General features: G+C 44.2%; 1 protein-coding gene across 9 annotated transcripts; it reads right to left on the bottom strand.

Annotated features, from left to right (window-relative positions):
* Window positions 1-10: 10 nt before the first annotated feature.
* ZFAND2B (zinc finger AN1-type containing 2B) lies at window positions 11-2,938 on the bottom strand. 9 transcript variants are annotated; one of them, XM_025278302.3, is made up of 10 exons: window positions 2,839-2,937; window positions 2,640-2,713; window positions 2,295-2,389; window positions 1,923-2,054; window positions 1,642-1,793; window positions 1,314-1,409; window positions 1,178-1,238; window positions 1,025-1,092; window positions 601-710; window positions 11-404 (listed from the first exon to the last, which is right to left on the bottom strand). In XM_025278302.3, exons 2-9 carry the CDS (start codon window positions 2,692-2,694, stop codon window positions 632-634), a joined length of 738 nt encoding a protein of 245 aa, XP_025134087.1. In that variant the 5' UTR covers window positions 2,695-2,713; window positions 2,839-2,937; the 3' UTR covers window positions 11-404; window positions 601-631. The 9 variants fall into 9 exon arrangements, with proteins under 9 accessions (XP_025134087.1, XP_044793769.1, XP_006059055.1 ...); XM_044937834.2 differs by having other exon boundaries at window positions 11-300; XM_006058993.4 differs by having other exon boundaries at window positions 11-300; window positions 638-710.
* Window positions 2,939-23,090: the final 20,152 nt, after the last annotated feature.

The following is a 23,090-nucleotide window of genomic DNA, read 5'->3' as shown; positions in this document are numbered from 1 at the left end:
CACCACTTTGTTGTCTTACAGACTGCCCATCCTTTATTGTTTCTAGCCCCCCTCCCTGCCCCCCTGTACATGGAGGGGAGCCCCAGTATATGGGGGATGACAAGATGCAGGGGGGCCGAGTGGGACCTGGCCAGGGAGCAGTTCAGAGCGGCTCACTCCCATGCAGCTGGAGCGGCCAGCAGAGCCCTCTGTAGGCTCAGCTCCACATGCTGTTTCTCCAGATGCTCCCTGGAGGTGGCCTCCACGTCACTCCTCTTCGTCTTCACTCCGGCTGCTCCGGGCCTCCTCTCCCTGTGGACCCTAAAGGTGCGAGGGCCACAGTCTTCCTCAGCTGAGCCTCCCTCCCCAAGCCCAGGACCCTAGCACAGGTTGCAGTTGGACGGCTTCAAGCTGCGGCTTTGAGCCTGGAGCAAGGGGAAGGGAAGGAGAGGAAGACAGGGTGCAACGTCAAGGAAATGAGGGACAGTCCTTACTGCAGAGCTCAGCATGCGCTATGAGTGGAGTCATAAGGAAAACAAAAGGATAAACACCATCATAAACTCTACCACTTGGAAGAACACCCTCCCTGCCTTCCCCCTACCCTGCAAACTCCTTACTTACTCCCAGCACAGGGCCCATCTCTACGCCGTCCTCATACCTGCTGCTGTTGGTATTCTGCCTCACTGGCTGATAGTGCTTGTGCTAAAGCTAAGTCTTCTTCCTCCTGAGAACTGGGAGGGAGGAACAGCTTAATTAGTATCTAAAATGTGAGCATCTCCTCTGTTAGGCATCACTGTGCTGAGCCCTTCTAAGTACTGTTTCAATTTTCACATGTAGGTTTTTACAGGATGTTGGTATTGTCCTCATTTTATTGAACATATTAAGACCCTAATGGGCCAAAGAACTTGTCCAAGGTCATATTGTTCAAAAACTGAATTTTGAGCCCAAGTTCCTATTATCCTGTATTGGATGACAGCAGTCCCACCTCCCTCCCTCCAAACTGAGCCTTCACCCACACCCCACCCTTTTATCAGTGAGTAGGTACCTTGGGACCTGGGGTTTGGTCTCTGCCAGGGACAGTTCCAGGGCTCGTTGCAGAGCCTCATCCTCACTCTGCAAAAGGAAAAATAAGACCAGGTGCCTTGGACTTCACTCTCTGTGGGTCTGCTTCTGTCCATCCAACCTCTGCCCCACTCACCAAGCCACTTTGCAAAGTAATCACTGGAGCGGCTGTCCGGGTTGGAGACTGAGTTTTGGCTCTATGGCAGATATTCAAGAGGCTCAGGTCAAAGATGCGAAGGGAAAAAAGGGGGAGGGGAAACAGGCAGGCCTACCTGCTGGTAGAGGAAGATGAAGGCAAGGTCTGGTTTGGGCTGGGGATGGTCTTTGTAGAAGAAGCCCGGGTTTGTGCTCTGGAGATAGCAGCCAGTCTGTAGGAAGAGACACTCTGGGCATGCCTCCAGGCACCTTCGGCTTACAAGTTCCTCCCACCCCTGATCCAGGAAGTCAGGAGGGGAGCTCCTCCAAAAGATCTGGAAAACATGCAATTGAAAAAGAAAGAAAAGACTCCCTAGCCAAAGGAGATAGGGTGAAGCTTCCCAACTGTTATGACAAAGGTTCATTCAGGTCCCAAAGGCAAGTAGAGAACTTGGTTGCAATTACCCTGCCCTACTGGTGGGGTGCCCCTCCCCAGAGCAATCATGATCCAGTGGGTGACGGTGCTTGATGCAGAAATTTCGGCCACAGCGATCACAGGTCAGTTTCATCATTTCCCGCTGCCGGCAGCCAGCGCGTTCACACTTATTGGTGAAGATCTGAGGTGGAGTAGGAAGGATTGTCTCTGCTGAGATCTCTGCTCCCTTTTCAGTCCTGTCCTAACAGCTGTGCAGAGTTCCAGGCGTTTGTAGTCCCAGGTGACCATGGTTGATCCCTCTAACACTTACCTTACGTTTTTGTTGAGCTGGATCTGAGCGACAGTCTCGGTCAATGTGCTCCCCAACAGCACGGTCAGGGGACTCCCCTCTGGCCACAGGAACAGGCACGTTACAGAGCGGGCATACAGGCACCTGGATATCCTATAGTTAGGGAGCAGGGTTCGGTCTGTGGCCTACTCCCAGTCCAGCCAGATCTCTGGTCCTGAGAGAATCCCCCTGAAAGAGCCTGGACATGCCCTCCATAAACGCAAAAGGAAATAATGTTCCCAGCACTGAGCCTCAAGAAGACAATAAAGGAGGGGAAATGTGAGGCAGAGGGCTTCCGGAGATTTTGCACGCATCCTCCACCCGCCCCCTTTCATCCTCAGACCGCCCCCTCACCTTTTGGTAAGCAGATCCACAGTGATGCTGGGCGTAGGCCACATGGTCTGCGCAGAAGATGCCCGAACAGGCATCGCACTTGAGCGGCAGAAAATCTGCAGGAAATGGGTCAGACTGCAGGTCCAGTGGGACCTCGACGTTCCTGCTCACTCAAGCCTTCCACTCAGGGGCAGGAAAACGCTGCCGTACTAGGAACCAACTGGACCCTGGCCCTACTCCACTATCTCCTACGCCACGCCCCAAGCTCGAGCCCCGCCCTCCTCGGGCACTGCCAGCCCAGGAGCCCGCCACTCCGCCCGGCCCCGCCTCTCGCGTGCTCCGCCCCTCACCCCTTCACCCGCTTACCCAAGCGCTTACAGCTCGGCTCCGAACAGTGAGCCCCAAGGTCCGGAAACTCCATCGCCGGGCCGGACGGGGACCTGCTGGGAGAGGACGCGATGCTGAGCTCCCCGAGGGCTCCAGCTCTGGGTCCAAATCGCGACCCCGTACTCTGGGGGGAACTCCTTGTCCCGCCCCTTCCTCCCCCCGACCCAGCCCGCTTTACCAGAGCGTCAGAGCCTCCCGGACCGCAATTCTCACTCCTCCCTTGGCGCGCGCGGGCGCGTCACGTCATCGCGCAGGGCGGGCACGTCCCTCGCTGTCGGCGGGGGCGGGGCGCATCCCGGAAGAGCCGAGGCTCGCCCCTCCTGTTTTGCCAGGCGTCCGGGAGCTGGATGGTGTCTCCAGGGCTACCGAGTGGCCACGGGTGGGTTTGGCCTCGAAGGCGTTAGGGCGGGCGAAGACAAGGAGAGATTACATCTTCGAGGCTCATGTAACCGGTTTGGGGTCTTTCACAGTTGGGTCCTTCGCCTGCTTCTCGGCACCCTCCCCCAGCCATTTAGTTCACAATCGCTGCTATACTACTCTACGAACTGAAAACACCCATGTTTTTGTGAGATACACATTTTTCATCAGAGCCGTAGCTCCTCCACGTTTGGTTTCGCTGTCCTTTGGTAAGACTTCTCTGACCCTCCTCAGTTTGAGCCCAGTGCATCTTTTGTGGTTTCCCGTCGTTCTTTTCTAGCATCCTATCACCTTATTGTAACCATCTCTTCTCTCACTCCCTCACTGCCCCCTTCCCACATAACTATAGTGGTAAGACGAACCATGTCTGCCTTCCCTTGAGTTGGGCCCAGCACCCAGTGCAGTGCCTGCAACTGTGAATCACCTGCTTTAAAATGCGGATTCCTGAGCTCCCGCCCCCTCCCCACCCCCGGAAGCACGGGAGAGAATTCAGACAGATTATCCATTTACTACAATTTGAAAAACACATGCCTGGAATATTCTGAATGCTTACTTAATGTTTCTTGAATGAAGCTAGAGAGTCGCTGGATTGGTGTCCTGCTTGACCCTAGGGAGCCCTAGGTTGAGACTTCCATTTCAACACATTTTCTCACATGCCTCTCTGGCCCTTCGTGCATGGGCTTGCTTGCCCTCAGTTCAGCTCAGTCGCTTAGTCGTGTCCAACTGTTCGAGACCCCATGAATCGCAGCGCACCAGGCCTCCCTGTCCACCAACTTCCTGAGTTCACTCAGACTCACGTCCATTGAGTCAGTGATCCCATCCAACCATCTCATCCTCTGTCGTCCCCTTCTCCTCCTGCCCCCAATCCCTCCCAACATCAGGGGCTTTTCCAATGAGTCAACTCTTCGCATGAGGTGGCCAAAGTACTGGAGTTTCAGCTTCAGCATCATTCCCTCCAAAGAAATCCCAGGGCTGATCTCCTTCAGAATGGACTGGTTGGATCTCCTTGCAGTCCAAGGGACTCTCAAGAGTCTTCTCCAACACCACAGTTCAAAAGCATCAATTCTTCGGCGCTCAGCCTTCTTCACAGCCCAACTCTCACATCCATACATGACCACAGGAAAAACCATAGCCTTGACTAGATGGACATTTGTTGGCAAAGTAATGTCTCTGCTTTTGAATGTGCTATCTAGGTTGGTCATAACTTTCCTTCCAAGGAGTAAGCATCTTTTAATTTCATGGCTGCAGTCACCATCTGCAGTGATTTTGGAGCCCCCAAAAATAAAGTCTGACACTGTTTCCACTGTTTCCCCATCTATTTCCCATGAAGTGATGGGACCAGATGCCATGATCTTCATTTTCTGAATGTTGAGCTTTAAGCCAACTTTTTCACTCTCCACTTTCACTATCCTCAAGAGGCTTTTTAGTTCCTCTTCACTTTCTGCCATAAGGGTGGTGTCATCTGCATATCTGAGGTTATTGCTATTTCTCCCCGCAATCTTGATTCCAGCTTGTGCTTCTTCCAGCCCAGCGTTTCTCATGATGTACTCTGCATATAAGTTAAATAACCAGGGTGATAATATACAGCCTTGACGTACTCCTTTTCCTATTTGGAACCAGTCTGTTGTTCCATGTCCAGTTCTAACTGTTGCTACCTGACCTGCATACAGATTTCTCAAGAGGCAGGCCAGGTGGTCTGGTATTCCCATGTCTTGAAGAATTTTCCACAGTTTATTGTGATCCACACAGTCAAAGGCTTTGGCATAGTCAATAAAGCAGAAATAGATGTTTTTCTGGAACTCTCTTGCTTTTTCCATGATCCAGCGGATGTTGGCAATTTGATCTCTGGTTCCTCTGCCTTTTCTAAAACCAGCTTGAACATCAGGAAGTTCACGGTTCATGTATTGCTGAGGCCTGGCTTGGAGAATTTTGAGCATTACTTTACTAGTGTGTGAGGTGAGTGCACTTGTGTGGTAGTTTGAGCATTCTTTGGCATTGCCTTTCTTTGGGATTGGAATGAAAACTGATCTTTTCCAGTCCTGTGGCCACTGCTGAGTTTTCCAAACATGCTGGCATATTGAGTGCAGCACTTTCATAGCATCATCTTTCAGGATTTGAAAGAGCTCAACTGGAATTCCATCACCTCCACTAGCTTTGTTCACAGTGATGCTTTCTAAGGCCCACTTGACTTCACATTCCAGGATGTCTGGCTCTAGGTCAGTGATCACACCATCGTGATTATCTGGGTCATGAAGATCTTTTTTGTACAGTTCTGTGTATTCTTGCCACCTCTTCTTAATATCTTCTGCTTCTGTTAGGTCCATACCATTTCTGTCCTTTATCGAGCCCATCTTTGCATACAATGTTCCCTTGGTATCTCTAATTTTCTTGAAGAGATCTCTAGTCTTTCCCATTCTGTTGTTTTCCTCTATTTCTTTGCATTGATCGCTGAGGAAGGCTTTCTTATCTCTTCTTGCTGTTCTTTGGAACTCTAATTCAGATGCTTATATCTTTCCTTTTCTCCTTTGCTTTTCGCTTCTCTTCTTTTCACAGCTAATTTGTAAGGCCTCCTCAGACAGCCATTTTGCTTTTTTGCATTTCTTTCCCATGGGGATGGTCTTGATCCCTGTCTCCTGTACAATGTCACAAACCTCATTCCATAGTTCATCAGGCACTCTATCAGATCTAGGCCCTTAAATCTATTTCTCACTTCCACTGTATAATCATAAGGGATTTGATTTAGGTCATACCTGAATGGTCTAGTGGTTTCCCCTACTTTCTTCAATTTAAATCTGAATTTGATAATAAGGAGTTCATGATCTGAGCCACAGTCAGCTCCTGGTCTTGTTTTTGTTGACTGTATAGAGCTTCTCCATCTTTGGCTGCAAAGAATATAATCAATCTGATTTCAGTGTTGACCATCTGGTGATGTCCATGTGTAGAGTCTTCTCTTGTGTTGTTGGAAGAGGGTGTATGTTATGACCAGTGCATTTTCTTGGCAAAATTCTATTTGTCTTTGCGCTGCTTCATTCCATATTCCAAGGCCAAATTTGCCTGTTACTCCAGGTGTTTCTTGATTTCCTACTTTTGCATTCCAGTCCCCTATAATGAAAAGGACATCTTTTTTGGGGTGTTAGTTCTAAAAGGTCTTGTAGGTCTTCATAGAACCGTTCAACTGCAGCTTCTCCAGTGTTACTGGTTGGGGCATACACTTGGATTACTGTGATATTGAATGGTTTGCCTTGGAAACAAACAGATCATTCTGTCATTTTTGAGATTGCATCCAAGTACTGCATTTTGGACTCTTTTGTTGACCATGATGGCTACTCCATTTCTTCTGAAGGATTCCTGCCCGAAGTAGTAGATATAATGGTCATCTGAGTTAAATTCACCCATTCCAGTCCATTTGAGTTCGCTGATTCCTAGAATGTTGACATTCACTCTTGCCATCTCTTGTTTAACCACTTCCAATTTGCCTTGATTCATGGACCTGACATTCCAGGTTACTATGCAATATTGCTCTTTACAGCATCGGACCTTGCTTCTATCACCAGTCACATCCACAGCTGGGTATTGTTTTTGCTTTGGCTCCATCCCTTCATTCTTTCTGGAGTTATTTCTCCTCTGATCTCCAATAGCATATTGGGCCCCTACTGACCTGGGGAGTTCCTCTTTCAGTATCCTATCATTTTGCCTTTTCATACTGTTCATGGGGTTCTCAAGGCAAGAATACTGAAGTGGTTTGCCATTCCCTTCTCCAGTGGACCGTATTCTGTCGGATCTCTCCACCATGAACCGCCCATCTTGGGTTGCCCTAAGGGCATGGCTTAGTTTCATTGAGTTAGACAAGGCTATGGTCCTAGTGTGATTAGATTGACTAATTTTCTGTGAGTATGGTTTCAGTGTGTCTGCCCTCTGATGCCCTCTTGCAACACCTACCATCTTACTTGGGTTTCTCTTACCTTGGGCGTGGAGTATCTCTTCATGGCTGCTCCAGCAAAGCACAGCTGCTGCTCCTTACCTTGGACGAGGGGTATCTCCTCACCTCCACCCTTCCTGACCTTCAAAGTGGGATAGCTCCTCTAGGCCCTCCTGCACCTGTGCAGCCACTGCTCCTTGGTCGTGGGGTTGGTCCTCCCGGCCGCCCCTGACCTAGCTTCCCATAAATTGGGGCATGGAGATAAGTAAACAGATGAAATGCTTAGAGTTGAAAATGTCCTCCAAAATGGAGAGAGAACCAGCTACAACTGAGAGAGGCAGCTTTCTTCTCTTCTCCCTCTCTCCCTCCAGCTTTTGGTTTTGTTTCCCTCTGTGTCTGCTGCTTACATCCTTACAGCTCTAAGGCTACTGGATGGAGAAGGCAATGGCACCCCACCCAGTACTCTTGCCTGGAAAATCCCATGGACAGAGGAGCCTGGTAGGCTGCAGTCCATGGGGTCGCACAGAGTCGGACGTGACTGATCGACTTCCCTTTCACTTTCCTGCATTGGAGAAGGAAATGGCAACCCACTCCACTGTTCTTGCCTGGAGAATCCCAGGGATGGGGGAGCCTGGTGGGCTGCTGTCTATGCAGTCACACAGAGTCGGACACGACTGAAGTGACTTAGCAGCAGCAGCAGCAGCAAGGCTACTGGAAATTAAAATCATTTTTTCCTTGTTCCTCAAGCAGAAGGCCTAATTTCAGCTCCTACTGTGCCCATTTGCCTTGACTTGGATCATCCGCCAAGCTCTGACCTGTGGCCTGGGGTCAGGGTATGTGATGTTCTGATGTGCCAGGTCTGAGCCTCATGTTTGGGGGAAGGGAGTCAGCAACACTAAAGTGAAAATTACCAAACTGGCTTGGACAATCCTAGAAAACCCAAGAGAGTCCATTCAATTCCTTCCTTCATTCAACAATATACTGAGTATCCTCCCATGTGCTTGTCACCGGATGACATAGGCAAAGACTAGGAAGTACTAGGCAAGACGGCAGTGCATTTCAGGTACACCCATTCTGGCATTGACAAGGCAAAACCTGAAGGGTAAGTAGATGTTGGCTAGTTGAAGGCCAAGGGAGAAAGGAAGGAGGTGGAAGTAGGTGCGATTTCAAGCAGAGGAATCAGCAGGGAGAAAGACCTGGAGATAAGAGAGAACAAGATCCTTTAGATAAAACTTTTAAAAAGCTGATAACATCAGGATCTTAGAGTGTAAGAAACAGCTTGGCAGGAGATAAAGCTGGAGAGTTAGCAGGGGTAAAATCTCCTCAGATCATGGAGGCCACATTAGTTGTTGAGAATTTTAACATAAACATAATATCAGCTTCCCTTGTGACTCAGTGCTAAAAAATCTGCCTGCAATATGGCAGACTCAGGTTCGATCCCTGGGTCAGGAATATCCCCTGGAGAAGGAAATTGCAAGCCACTCCAGTATTCTTGCCTGGAAAATCCCATGGACAGAGGAGCCTGGCGGGCTATAGTCCTTGGGGTCACAAGAACTGAAGAACAACAAATGAACTATAGATAGCTTTAAGAAGGAGAGTAATACGATCAGATTTGTATTTTGGGAAAGTCACTCTGGCTTCAGAGTGGAGAACAGATTGGTAGACGGGAGGCTAGGCTGAAGGCTGTTGCTATAATAGAAGCAAGAGATAATGATGGCCTGAACTAGGTGGGATGATACTTAGAATTAATGAAAGCTCAGTATAGAACTTAGATGTGAGATAGATATTTTAAAATAAGTAACTTTCAGGACTTCCCTGGTGATCCAGTGGTTAAGGCTTTGTCTTCCAATGTAGAGGGTGTGGGTTCAATCCCTGGTCGCGAAGCTAAGCTCCCACGTGTCTTGGGGCCATAAAAGCCGAAACTTAAAACAGAAGCAATATTGTAACAAATTCAATAAAGACTTTAAAAATGGTCCACATCAAAAATCTTTAAGTAGCTTTCCAGTGTATCACTGAGAAGATAAAATGGTTAAAAAAAAAAAAAAAAGAAAAGAACTCTTTGGACTTTCCTGGTGGCACAGTAGATAAGAATCTGTCAGCCAGTGCAGGGGACATGGGTTCAATCCCTCCTCGGGGAAGATTCCACATGCCACAGGGCAACTAATTCTGAGCGCAATAACTACTGAGCCCATGCTCTAGAGCCCATGAGCCGCAATTACTGAGCCCTCGCCTAGAGCCCGTGCTCCACAACAAGAGAAGCCACAAGGAGAAGCCTGTGCACCACAGCAAAAAGTAGCCCCCACTTGCTGCAACTAGAGAAAGCCCATGCAAAGCAACAAAGACCCACAATAACCAAAATAAAAATAAATAAATAAATGATTATAAAAAAGAAAAAAAATTTTTGGCCACACTACACGGATTATAGGATCTTAGTGCCCCAACAAGGAATTGAGCCCCAGCCCTTGACATTGAGATCAAGTCTTTCAGGGAAATTCTGGCAGCTTCCTCTTAAATCCATCCTCACCCCTGGGGTAGGCTCTGGGCAGCAGTGTTTCTGCCAAAGATGATTGGTCTGGGAGTGGTCATCTGACCCACACTGGGTATCTGAGTTTGTGTTCCCCAGAAGCATAACCTGAAACAAGGATTTCGATGCAGATAATTCATATAGGAGATAATCCTAGCCAGAGTAAGAGAGTAGGGAAGAGGGAGACAGGGAAGGAAGGAAAACCAACGAAGAGTTATTGAACTGGTTACTACTGTGTTTCCCAGTTCCACTGGGAACCCTCAGAGAAGGCATATAAAATATGCCTCAGAATCATCCTTCTAAAAGACAGAAGGATGGGCTGACTCCTGTCTTCAAGTTGAAAGTTTCTCTAGGAGATGATAGCTCCTCCATATTCACCTGGCACAGTGAACCTGTACCTATGTGCAAGCTGATTCAAGCTTATTGAAGTATGAGGGATTTGGGGGAAATCCTGGAGGCAGAAATTCTGAATCTGGCTTGGCTTGAAAGTGGGAAGCCATCAGGACTCATAGGAGCTGTCCACAGTGACATCTGAAGTCCAAGATGCACCAAGCAGGCAAGGCACCAGGGGCATCTGCTATATTTGAACAATCAGATTCCTTCCTGGGAATTTGAAATAAAGGCCAGAAGAATCAGTATTCATAAAGCCATTGGATCTGTAGCATATAAGCTATGGGCTTGCCATCTGCCTTACTACCATACTGTCATACTGACTGAGGGACAGGGAGGGATTGTTATCTACCATCCTCTGACTGATGGAACACAGTCCCATAAAAAGAGACTGGTCTTGTAGCTTACACACAGGGTTTTAAGTCATATCACTACCTGACTCTTGCCTCCTCCCAAAGTCTACACTGCCCGACAAAACTATGGCTAACTGCCATTATTGCATTAGTTTAACATTGTCCCTTTTAAGATGGTTATAAGTTATCTCCATCAAAGTCAAAGTGAAGTCGTTCAGTCGTGTCTGACTCTTTGCCACCCCATGGACACCAGGCTCCTCTGTCCATGGGATTTTCTAGGCAAGAGTACTGGAGTGGGTTGCCATCTCCTTAGATTCAGGGTATTTCTCAAGGCACTATCACACTCTCTGGTCATACCATGAAGTGAGGCTGTTGATGTGTGGGAGACTCTTGATCCAGCTATGCACCTGTCATGGGGATTCAACTTTCAGCCTAGGCCCTTTAGAAAAGACAGTTGTTGAAGAGCTTGTTGTTTGTGAGTTCCAAGACTCCAAATCTGTGAAATCCAGCAACAGTTCTGATAGATACAAGCTTATGAAATTGCTAAGACTTGACAATTTTTTTTTTACCAAAACAATTACATGTGGTTTAATCTATTAATAAGCAGCACATGTCACAGGCACCAATTATTTTTCCTCTGACTTTCTATCTAATCCTCACCCTGCAGGGTTTTGGAGCCCAGATAAGAAGACAAATTAGCACTGTGAGGGTATGGTGTGCAGTCTAGAGACTTCCTGGTGGTTCAGCAATTAAGACACTGTGCTTCCAATGCAGTGGGTGCAGTTTTGATCCTTGGTTAGGGAACTAAGATCCCACATGCTGCCCAGTGCAGTCAAAAAAAAAAAAAAGTCCACAGGCCTTAAAATCTGATGTGTCAAATGTCTGTGTACCTTCAGTTCAGTCACTCACTCGTGTCCAACTCTTTGCGACCCCATGGACTGCAGCATGCCAGGTTTCCCTGTCCATCACCAACTCCTGGAGCTTGCTCAAACTCATGTCCATCGAGTTGGCTATGCCATCCAACCATCTCATCCTCTGTCATCCCCTTTTCTTCCTGCCTTCTATCTTTCCCAACATCAGGGTCTTTTCCAATGAGTCAGCTCTTCGCATCAGGTAGCCAAAGTATTGGAGCTTCAGCTTCAGCATCAGTCCCTCCAATGAATATTCAGGACTGATTTTCTTTAGGATTGATTGATTTGATCTCCTTGCAGTCCAAGGGACTCTCAAGAGTCTTCTCCAATACCACAGTTCAAAAGCATCAATTCTTTGGCAGTGAGCTTTCTTTATGGTCCATATGTGACTACTGGAAAATCCATAGCTTTGACTAGATGGACCTTTGTTAGCAAAGTAATGTCCCTGCTTTTTAATAAGTCTGTATAACTTAGCTCTTCAAACTTGTACTGTTTTCTGCTAACAGTGTATAAAGAGAGCATATTGGTTAGGATATAGGTTAAGCTGCCATAACAGGGACTCAAAAATAGTGGCATAAAGAAGAAAGAAGTTTAATTTCTTCCTTATGTAATTATACAGGGCTGGCTGGTATGACACCACCTGTCAGGGACTTGGACACCTCCTATTTTGTTGCATCACCATCCCTAAGGTGTTGCCTTTGTCTACGTGGTCCCAAATGAGTCCTTGTTCTAGGCAGCAGAATGAGGGAGAAGAAAAAGAAGGCATCTCCTCCATCCTCTCCCTGGACCCCGTCCCCCACTATTTGAAGGTATGACACTGATTTTGCCTACATCATTTCTGTGACCCTAGTATAGCCCAGCACTTAGTCACATGATCATACTTAGCTCCAGAGAGACTGGGAAAGGTAGTCTTTAGCTGGGTGGCCATGTTCCCAGATAAAATTTCAATTATGTCAGTTAAGGAGAACAGATATTTGGGAGACAACTAGTGTCAAAAAAGCGGGGGAGGGGGGAAGGGTGACTTTTATGATATTTGAGCCATCCTGAGCTTGAAATAATGAAGCAGATAGTGAAAAACAGGTATACAATAGCCAAAAGGCATTTCTCTCAGCTCAGGGGGTTTGAGGACAAGAACAACAAGACCAAGCAGTGCTTGGTCAGTCTTCAGTTGTAGGCTACACAACTAAAAAGTCATTCCCCAGTTCCCTCCTTGAGAACAAAACTCTGATTTTAATCATCCTTTTCCAAGCAGTTGTGTTTCACATGGGTCCCTTTCCTGCTCCCATGAGGAGTCTTAAATGGTCTAAGTCAATATTTTTCAAACTTTTAAACCATTGCTCATAATAAGAACTACATTTTATAACCTAACACACACACACACCTAATATCTTATGTGCTTGATATACTTTGACATTCTGTTATATTTCATTTTTAAAAAATTTTAGTTGCCAAATACTACATTGATTTCCATCTACCATCCCATAAGCATCTGAATACAGAGTTCCAAAGAATAGCAAGGAGAGATAAGAAAGCCTTCCTCAGTGATCAATGCAAAGAAATAGAGGAAAACAACAGAATGGGAAAGACTAGAGATCTCTTCAAGAAAATTAGAGATACCAAGGGAATCTTTCATGCAAAGATGGGCTCGATAAAGGACAGAAATGGTATGGACCTAACAGAAGCAGAAGATATTAAGAAGAGATGGCAAGAATACACAGAATAACTGTACAAAAAAGATCTTCACGACCCAGATAATCACGATGGTGTGATCACTGACCTAGAGCCAGACATCCTGGAATGTGAAGTCAAGTGGGCCTTCGAAAGCATCACTACGAGCAAAACTAGTGGAGGTGATGGAATTCCAGTTGAGCTCTTTCAAATCCTGAAAGATGATGCTATGAAAGTGCTGCACTCAATATGCCAGCACATTTGGAAAACTCAGCAGTGGCCACAGGACCCGAAAAGATCAGTTTTCATTCCAATCCTTAAGAAAGGCAATGCCAAAGAATGCTCAAACTACCACACAATTGCACTCATCTCACACGCTAGTAAAGTAATGTTCAAAATTCTCCAAGCCAGGCTTCAGCAATATGTGAACCGTGAACTTCCTGATGTTCAAGCTGGTCTTAGAAAAGGCAGAGGAACCAGAGATGAAATTGCCAACATCCGCTGGATCATGGAAAAAGCAAGAGAGTTCCAGAAAAACATCTATTTCTGCTTTATTGACTATGCCAAAGCCTTTGACTGTGTGGATCACAATAAACTGTGGAAAATTCTGAAAGAGATGGGAATACCAGACCACCTGACCTGCCTCTTGAGAAACCTATACACAGGTCAGGTAGCAACAGTTAGAACTGGACATGGAACAACAGACTGGTTCCAAATAGGAAAAGGAGTACATCAAGGCTGTATATGGTCACCCTGCTTATTTAACTTATATGCCGAATATATCATGAAAAATGCTGGGCTGAAAGAAGCACAAGCTGAAATCAAGATTGCCGGGAGAAATATCAATAACCTCAGATATGCAGATGACACCACCCTTATGGCAGAAAGTGAAGAGGAGCTAAAAAGCCTCTTGATGAAAGTGAAAGAGGAGAGTGAAATGTTGGCTTAAAACTCAACATTCAGAAAACTAAGATCATGGCATCTGGTCCCATCACTTCATGTCAAATAGATGGGGAAACAGTGGAAACAGTGTCAGACTTTATTTTTTGGGCTCCAAAATCACTGCAGATGGTGACTGCAGCCATGAGATAAAAGACGCTTACTTCTTGGAAGGAAAGTTATGACCAACCTAGATAGCATATTGAAAAGCAGAGACATTACTTTGCCAACAAACATCTGTCTAGTAGAGGCTATGGTTTTTCCTGTGGTCATGTATGGATGTGAGAGTTGGACTGTGAAGAAAGCTGAGCCCAGAAGAATTGATGCTTTTGAACTGTGGTGTTGGAGAAGACTCTGAGAGTCCCTTGGACTGCAAGGAGATCCAACCAGTCCATTCTAAGGGAGATCAGTCCTAGGTGTTCATTGGAAGGACTGACGCTGAAGCTGAAACTCCAATAGTTTAACCACCTCATGCGAAGAGTTGACTCATTGGAAAAGCCCCTGATGCTGGGAGGGATTGGGGGCAGGAGGAGAAGGGGACAACAGAGGATGAGATGGCTGGATGGCATCACCGACTCGATGGATGTGAGTCTGAGTAAACTCCAGGAGTTAGTGATGGACGGGGAGGCCTGGCATGCTGCGATTCATGGGGTCGCAAAGTCAGACAGGACTGAGCTACTGAACTGAACTGAACTGAACTGATAACCTTCAGTTTGCAGAAAGAAAAAAAAAATAAACGCAACTTTTCTAAGCCAGCAAAACTTCCCCTTTGTTGAGGCATGTAAAACAATTTGTGTCTGGAAGAAAAATTTATCCCAAACTTTAGAGAAGAAAAAAACTGATCATTCTTTTTAAAACATACTTCTAGAGCTTTCCTAATAAGCCAACTTAACCTTTACCTGATACTCTTGGGAATATAACTGTTGTCAAGGTATATTTGATTAAGAATACACTACCAATAAAAGCACAGAGTTTACACTTCTGTAACGTTAACCTGTAGAAACTGATAAGGTGTTGTTCTTGTATAGCCTTGAAGAAACATTAACCTGAAAGGTGTTATTTTTTAGCCCTGTGGAATGTTAATCAGTTTTGTACCTATCCTAATAATTTTGTTCATTTATTGATATGTATACATTTCTTACCTGAAAACACTCAGAGAATTAACTTTTTGTATTCTTTATCAGCTCCCTCATTAATGATTTAAATGAAACCTTTATATGTGTATACAATCTGGATGAAAATTTGTTTCTGCTCTGGACATTAACTGTGACATCTAGCACTCAGGCAGCTGTTTTGTGACCATGAGTGGAGCCAAGCAGAGAGGACAAGCCAACATGTTGAAGATTTAGAGAAGAAAGATGGGAAAGTTCCAGGGTCACTGATAAATTAACCAGCCTGGGGATATTACATGTGGCCTCTTGTTATGTAAGAGAGTAAATGTCCTTATTAGCAACCTTTTCTACATTTTGCAACCCAAAGCTCTCTTGGTGATGCACCTGTTGTGGCAGCTCATCTTAATAAAAATGGACATTTGACTCACCAAGTTGGAATTTTTGCCATGTATTGGCAACATATATAGGTAGCTGTGATGGTAGCAGTGGAATGATCATTGAACTTCCCAATCAACTTTAGAGAGCCTCCCCTCACAGCTCTGGAAAGACTCCTGATACACTGACATCATATTCTGTGGATTCATATTCTGTTTACTTGTTTTTATTTTTATTGATTTATTTTTGTTCACTTGTTTTTAGTTTTAAATTACTGCCAGGGCTTTATAAATACTTTTAATATATAGCTGTCTGATTTTTAAGAAAATATTTATTTATTTGTTTTTGGCTATGTTGTAAAAGTTTTTCTCTAGTTGTGGTGAGAGAGTAGCAGCTCTCTAGTTGTAGTGCAGGGGCTTCTCATTGCTGTGACTTCTCTTGTTGCAGAGCACAAGCTCTAGGTGTCGAGGCTTCAGTAGTCGTGGCTCCTCTGGGATCAAGAGCACAGGCTCAATAGTAGAGGTATATGGACTTTAATTGTTCTGTGACATGTGGGATCTTCCCAGACCAGCGATTGAACCCGTGTTTCCTGCATTGACAAGCAGATTCTTAACCACTGAGCCACCAGAGAAGCCCTAGCTGTCTGATTTTAAATATTTTTAAAATTTATTTATCTATTTATTTTCTTGTTTTTGGCTGTGTTGGGTCTTCATTTGTGTGTGTGGGCTTTCTCTAGTTGCAGAGAGCGGGCTCTAGAACCGGGCTCAGTAGTTGTAGTACACAGACTTAGTTGCTCCATGGCATGTGGGAGCCTCCCAGATCAGGGATCGAACAAATGTCCCCTGCATTGGCAGGCTAATTCTTAACCACTGGACCACCAAAAGCAAAAGTATTTAGTCGCTCAGTCAAGTGTGACTCTTTGCAACTCCATGGACTGTAGTCCACTAGGCTCCTCTGTCCATGGAATTCTCCAGGCAAGAAAATGGAGTGGGTAGCCATTTCCTTCTCCAGGGGATCTTTCTGACCTAGGGAGCAGACCTGGGTCTCCTGCATTACAGGCAGATTCTTTACCATCAGAACCACCAGGGAAGGCCTAATTTTTTTTCATGTTAAAATATAATCATTTGGTTTTAAGAATTTTATTTATTCATTTTTTTCCCCTCTACACTCATGACTTTAGAGTTGTCGGCTTTCAATTTTTGAAACCTTATTTGGAACAGACCTCAGCTGGTAAAGAATCCACCTGCAATGCAGGAAACCTGGGTTCAATCCCTAGGTTGGGAAGATCCCCTGGAAGGGAACAGCTATCCACTCCAATATTCTGACTTGGAGAATTCCATGGACTGTATAGTCCATGGGGTCGCAAAGAGTCAGACACGACTGAGCGACTTTCACTTCACAAACAAAGAGAAATGCCGCCTCTCTCCCTTCTCCTACTCCATGAATGCTCAGATAGTCCAAAGCTTAGAGAACCCTAAAAGTAAATTCTTTGCAGCTCTGTCTTGAGCATGAGCCAGAGTGTTTTAACTGCCAGGGACCCCCAGAGACCACAAGAGAGAATGAAGCCCTCACAATTTCTTTTTTCTCAGGCCAGACTTTTCCTGACTGATGGGTTATAGTCCAGATTAAGCTATTCATGCCAATCAGCAGCCTAGGAGCTTCCCAAGATTTGAAAGGATGATAAACAGACCAAAGCCACCACCTCCCTACATAGTGTGGGTGTAGGTTCCTTGTGTCCTGAATAAAGGAATAAGGAGGAACAGTGAGAAATCCAATTACACTTCCCACATTGAAAGGGCTGTGTCAAAAGATATCAATTAGCAATTGAGCATTGCTTCAGTCGTTTGTCTTGTGGATCAACAAACCACACGCAGACTTGCTAAGCAGCTTTGTGCTTCAGCTGAGCTGCAGCCTCCCACAGGCACAGCAGGAATCGGCTCCTCTACAAATCAGCAGGTGGAGCCGCAGCCAGACACTTCCTATATCAGCTTCAGCAGGTTTAAAGCAGACAAGGTCAAAGTGAGGATGTCAGTAAGGAAGTCTCAGGCCCAAATCTACTCGAATATTAATTTAACAGTTTTCTCTTTAGTGGTTTTCCTCCTCCTCAGTTGACTCTTTAGCAAGCTTCCCCAGTGGCTCAGTGGTAAAGAATCTGCCTGCAATGCAGGAGCCACTGGAGACGTGGGTCAGGAGTATCCTCTGGAGAAGGAAATGGCACTCTCCTCCAGTATTCTTGCTTGGAAAATCCCGTGAACCGAGGAGCTTGGTGGGCTACAGTCCGTAGGGTCACAAAGAGTCAAACACGACTTAGTAACTAAACAATAACTGTTGACTCTTAGAGAAACAGCGCATACTGAAAGGGAAACAAAAACCATTTTGCTGACTGTCCTGTCCTACGATTACTCATCTCTTAGTTTATTTAAATCCCCATGAAAACCTTTTGAAGTGGATATTATGCATTCCCATTTTGTAGATAAAGAAAACTGAGATTGGGAGAGATGAAGTCATTGGCTTATGGAGATGGACTTTGAATCCAAGATTGGGCATAGCCTTGAGTCCCATGTTCTTTCATTATACAACACTGCCTCTCCCACATCGACTCTGTAACCTCCTAGGTAACTGAAAAGATCTCAAGTGGTGATTTTCTCAGAGTGTGGAAAATCCCAAATCTCTACATGGGTTATCAATATTCAAACACCCTTTCAGCGCAAGTGAAGTGTGTTAGTCGCTCAGTTGTGTCCAACTGTTTCTGACCCCACAGACTATATAGCCTGCCAGGCTCCTTTGTCCAAGTTAAAATTTTGAGCACAAAAAAGTTTGTTTATAAAGCATTGTTGTATCCCACAGACTTCAAGAGGAATCAAAAGATGTCAATGGACAAAATAAACTTCCATTGCAAGAATAATAGTGTCTTTGTTCTAGAGCAAAGACACTTTAAACAAGTATATTAGGAACAGGATACTGTCAAAATTAATATAGGGACTTCCCCAGTGGTCCAGTGGTTAAGAATCTGCCTTCCAGGACTTCCTTGGTGGTTCAGTGGCTAAGACTCTGAGCTCCCAACACAGGGGCCCTGGGTTCCATTCCCGGCCAGGGAGCTAGATCCCACAGGCCACAACTAAGAGTTCTAATGCTGCAACTAAACATCCCACATACCATAACTAAAGCCCTGGAGTGGCCAAATAAATAAATAAAACTAAATATATTAAAAAAATACTCCTTCCAATGCAGGGGAAGCTGGTTTGATCCCTGACTTGGGAACTAAGATCCCACATGCCATAGAGCAACTAAGCCATGAGCTGAAACTAGAGAAAAGCCTGAGCACTCGAATGAAGACCCAGTGCAGCCAAAAATTTTTTAAAGTTAAAATAGGTCCTCTGCATCAGAATCTCAATCTAGAGTCAATGAAATTGAAGAAGATGGATACAAATCAGAAATTTTCCACTTGAAACAAAACTTTACCTTGCTACAAATTAAAAAAAAAAAAACACCACAAAACAAAACAAAAAAAAACAAATGTAACCACCTAAAGAAACAAAAAGATCTCAAAGTTACCAAATGAGGTGAAACTATTTGAACAAGAAAAAGTTGCAAAACTGTATTTGAAGTTAGATTTATAACCATCTCTTCACATTCTTTTGAGTAGTACAACACCAGAAAGAGCTTTTATCAATCCCTGTCAGGCTCTCCTGTCCATAGAATTCTCCAGGCAAGAATACTGGAATGGGCTGCCATTTCCTTCTCCAGAGGATCTTCCTGACTCAGGGATCAAACACAGGTCTCCTGCATTGCAGCCAGCTTCTTGAGCCACCAGGGAAACCCAAAGAAAAACACGAGGTGTAAAACTAATGCCATGATTTGGAGCAAGGTATTATTCAAATATCTATCACTATTTAAATAACCAGGTGTGGACCCTCTTTGACTGGAAATGACCAGATCCCAAGAGATTTGAAGATGGGCCTGGCTCTCCCTTCACTGAGGTTTGCCTTGCTTTCTCAGGTATATAATATAATAAAACAAACTTTGTGATAACATTCAGTTACTTGTCCTGAAGTGCCTTAGCTCTCCCATGGATTAATTGAAGACTCTTAATTTAGGCACATAGTTCAAATTCATATGATTTTACAGGTTACATGTATTTAATTCAATCCAAGACTTATCAGATTTTATACAAGGCCCTGGGCATAGAGGTGACTAACTTAAGGTCTCTACCCTGTGGTTGTTCAATGTGCAGAGGAGGAGGGGGATAGTGAGGGAGAGGGGCTCCTGGCATCTAATAGGTAGGATGCCGCTAAACATTTGACAATGAACAGGACAGCTCCTATCACCACCGGCAAAGAATTATTTGGATCAAAATGTCAGTAGGGCATATAGTCAATAGTACTGATAAAGCCTGATTTAGATGAAGTATAAAACTGGAGTTCTTCTGAGTGAGTTCAAATTGCAGTGCCAATAACCACTAGCTGTTAGAGGTTGACAGATTGGCAAAATGACTTCACCGGTGTTTCAGTATTTATTTTACAGAAAACAATAATTTACTTTTAAAGCCAAATGTTAAGCATTTTAAAAAGTAAAATTTATTGATATCTTTGAAAGACACACACACACAACTAAATGTAAAAATGTAAGCTTAAAAACCACAAATGCTAAATATACATTAATATTTTAATATGGCTGTTAGGATATAAAATTAATGAAGTATTATTTTAGAGTAAAAAAACTAAATGCCAATAAAAGTAAAAATATAATTATAAATAATTGGAAATAAAATTATTTGCTCTTTATTTTAAGTGAAATTTATTTTTACATCTTTATTTTATTTTAATTTGGTCACCTGTTTTGTGGGATCTTAGTTCCTGGTTGTTTGTTGTTCAGTTGCTAAGTTGTGTCTTACTCTATGCAGTCCCATGGGCTGCAGCACACCAGGCTCCCCTGTCCTTCACTATCTCCTGGAGTTTGCTCAAACTCATGTCCATTGAGTTGGTGATGCTATCTAGCCATTGGACCAAGGCTCAAACCTGAGCCCATGGAAGCATGGAATCCTAACCACTGGACCATCAGGGAATTCCCTATTTGCTCTTTTTAAAAATAGTGATCTGTTAAAGAAGTATATTAAGATATCACTGTTAAATTGTAAGTGTATTTTTGGTACCAATTTTTCTAGCTGCTTTAAAAAAGCTCTTTCTGGTGTTGTATTTCTCAAAGGAATGTGAAGAGATGGTTATAAATCTAACTTCAAATATAGTTCCCCAACTTCTCCTCATTCAAATAATTTCACCTCATTTGGTAACTTTGAGTTATTTTTGTTTCTCTAGGTGGGTATATGGGCTTCCCTCATAGCTCAGTTGGTAAAAGAATCTACCTGCAATGCAGGAGACCCAGGTTCGATCTCTGGGTCAGGAAGATCCCCTGGAGAAGGAAATGGCAACCCACTCCAGTATTCTTGCCTGGAGAATCCCATGGACAGAGGAGCCTAGGAGGCTACAGTCCATGGGGTCAGCAAGAGTTGAACATGACTTAGTGACTAAACCACCACCAGGTGGATATATATATATATAAATATATTTTTAATTTATAGCAAAGTATAGTTTTGTTTCAAGTGGAAAATTTCTGATTTGTATCCATCTTCTTCAATTTCATTGACTCTAGATTGAGATTCTGATGCAGAGGACCTATATTAATTTTTTAAAATTTGGCTGCACTGGGTCTTTGTTGGGGTTCTTGGGCTTTTCTCCAGTTGTGGTTTAGTTGGTCTGTGGCATATGGGATCTTATTTCTCAGATCGGGGATTGAACTAGCTTCCCCTGCATTGGAAGAAAGATTCTTCTTCTTCTTTTTTTTAAGTTTTACTTATTTATTTGGCCGCTCCAGGGCTTTAGTTGCGGTACGTGGGATATTTAGTTGCAGCATTCGAAGTCTTAGTTGCTGCCTGTGGGATCTAGCTCCCTGGCCGGGAATGGAACCCAGGGCCCCTGTGTTGGGAGCTCAGAGTCTTAGCCACTGAACCACCAAGGAAGTCCTGGAAGGCAGATTCTTAACCACTGGACCACTGGGGAAGTCCCTATATTAATTTTGACAGTATCCTGTTCCTAATATACTTGTTTAAAGTGTCTTTGAACTAGAACAATTATTCTTGCAATAGAATTGACATCTTTTGATTCCTCTTAAAGTCTGTGGGATGCAACAATGCTTTATAAACAAACCTTTGTGTGTTGAAAATTTTAACATGGCTATACCTCATTTCTGCATATCTGAGGTTATTGATATTTCTCCTGGCAATCTTGATTCCAGCTTGTGCTTCTTCCAGCCCAGCGTTTCTCATGATGTACTCTGCATATAAGTTAATTAAGCAGGGTGATAATATACAGCCTTGACATACTCCTTTTCCTATTTGGAACCAGTCTGTTGTTCCATGTCCAGTTCTAACTGTTGCTTCCTGACCTGCACATAGGTTTCTCAAGAGGCAGGTCAGGTGGTCTGGTATTCCCATGTCTTGAAGAATTTTCCACAGTTTATTGTGATCCACACAGTCAAAGGCTTTGGCATAGTCAATAAAGCAGAAATAGATGTTTTTCTGGAACTCTCTTGCTTTTTCGATGATCCAGCGGGACACGACTGAGCGACTGAACTGAACTGAACTGAACTGATACCTCATTTATAAATCATTCAGAATTCAGATTTCTTTTTCCAATGTTGAATGAATATTTCTACCTCAACTAAAATTCTATTTTGGTACTTTAAGATATGAAGATATGTGAGAATAACAAAATGCTGAAAACCAGTATTTTAATCACAACCAGCTATGCAACTTTGGGCAAGCCATTTTACCACTATGCCTCAATTTCCTCATCTGTAAAATGGGGGTAGGGTGGATGGTTCGTACAGTAGAGCAGGATGGTGAAGATTACAAAAAGGATACATAAATTTAACATACGTGTATTTTTTATATCCAGTGTATAATATATTGTTACAGATTTGTTCATTTATTTGTCTTTATTTTTATAATGTGTAGCTTGTTGGCCCAAATTCTTGAATATAATTTCCAGATCAGTTTGGTGTAATTGTTTTAAAATATGTCCACAAGGGAATTCCCTGGGAGTCCAGTGGTTAGGACTCAGTGCTTTCACTGCTGTGACCTAGGTTCAATCCATGGTCAGGGAACTAAGATCCTGCAATTAGCATGCCCACCCCTCCCCAAAAAAAGTCCACAATTTTTTCCCCTACTTTTCCCTTAAAGAGCATGAGCTGGACTCAGTAACTTGCTTCTAATGTATAGTGTGGTGGAAGTGATAAAGCATGACTTTTGACACTAGGTCATAAAAAGCACTGTGGCTTTCTTCTTGCTCTCCTGGACCATTTGCTCTAGCAAAGGAAGCTATCGTGTTGTCATGACACTCAAACAACCATGTGCTGCGCTACTCTTAGTCGCTCAGTCATGTCCGACTCTTTGTGACCCCATGGACTATACATAGCCTGTCCTACTCCTCTGTCCATGAATACTGGAATGGGTAGCCGATCCCTTCTCCAGGGGGTCTTCCCAACCCAGGAATCAAACCAGGATCTCCTGCATTGCAGGAGGATTCTTTACCAGCTGAGCTACCAGGGAAGCCTCCAAGCAACCAGGTTAGTATGATGAGGGAGAGGTTAGTATGATGAGGAACTGAAGCCTCTTGTCAACAGCAAGTATCATGGGAGCAATCTATCCACATACACATACACCTCTAAGTGCCATACACTGTGCTTATATGAAGATTCTATGTGATCTTTGCAAAAACAGCAGTATACTGAGTAAGCATTATACAGGTCTGCTATGGGGGAATGA

The sequence above is a fragment of the Bubalus bubalis genome, chromosome 2, assembly GCF_019923935.1.
Source record: "Bubalus bubalis isolate 160015118507 breed Murrah chromosome 2, NDDB_SH_1, whole genome shotgun sequence".
Lineage (NCBI taxonomy): Eukaryota > Metazoa > Chordata > Mammalia > Artiodactyla > Bovidae > Bubalus > Bubalus bubalis.
The sequence above is the reverse complement of the archived record's forward strand: the minus strand, read 5'-3'. Positions and strand labels throughout refer to the sequence as shown.

Bases quoted from the DNA above. Each gene is read 5' to 3' on its own strand.
- ZFAND2B (XM_006058993.4), bottom strand. From the start codon at position 2,694: ATGGAGTTTCCGGACCTTGGGGCTCACTGTTCGGAGCCGAGCTGTAAG. The intron at 2,055-2,294 runs GTGAGGGGGCGG...CCCTAACTATAG, and splicing joins GTGGATCTGCTTACCAAAAG to GATATCCAGGTGCCTGTATG. The intron at 1,410-1,641 runs GTAATTGCAACC...CTCTTCCTACAG, and splicing joins CACCCCACCAGTAGGGCAGG to ACTGGCTGCTATCTCCAGAG.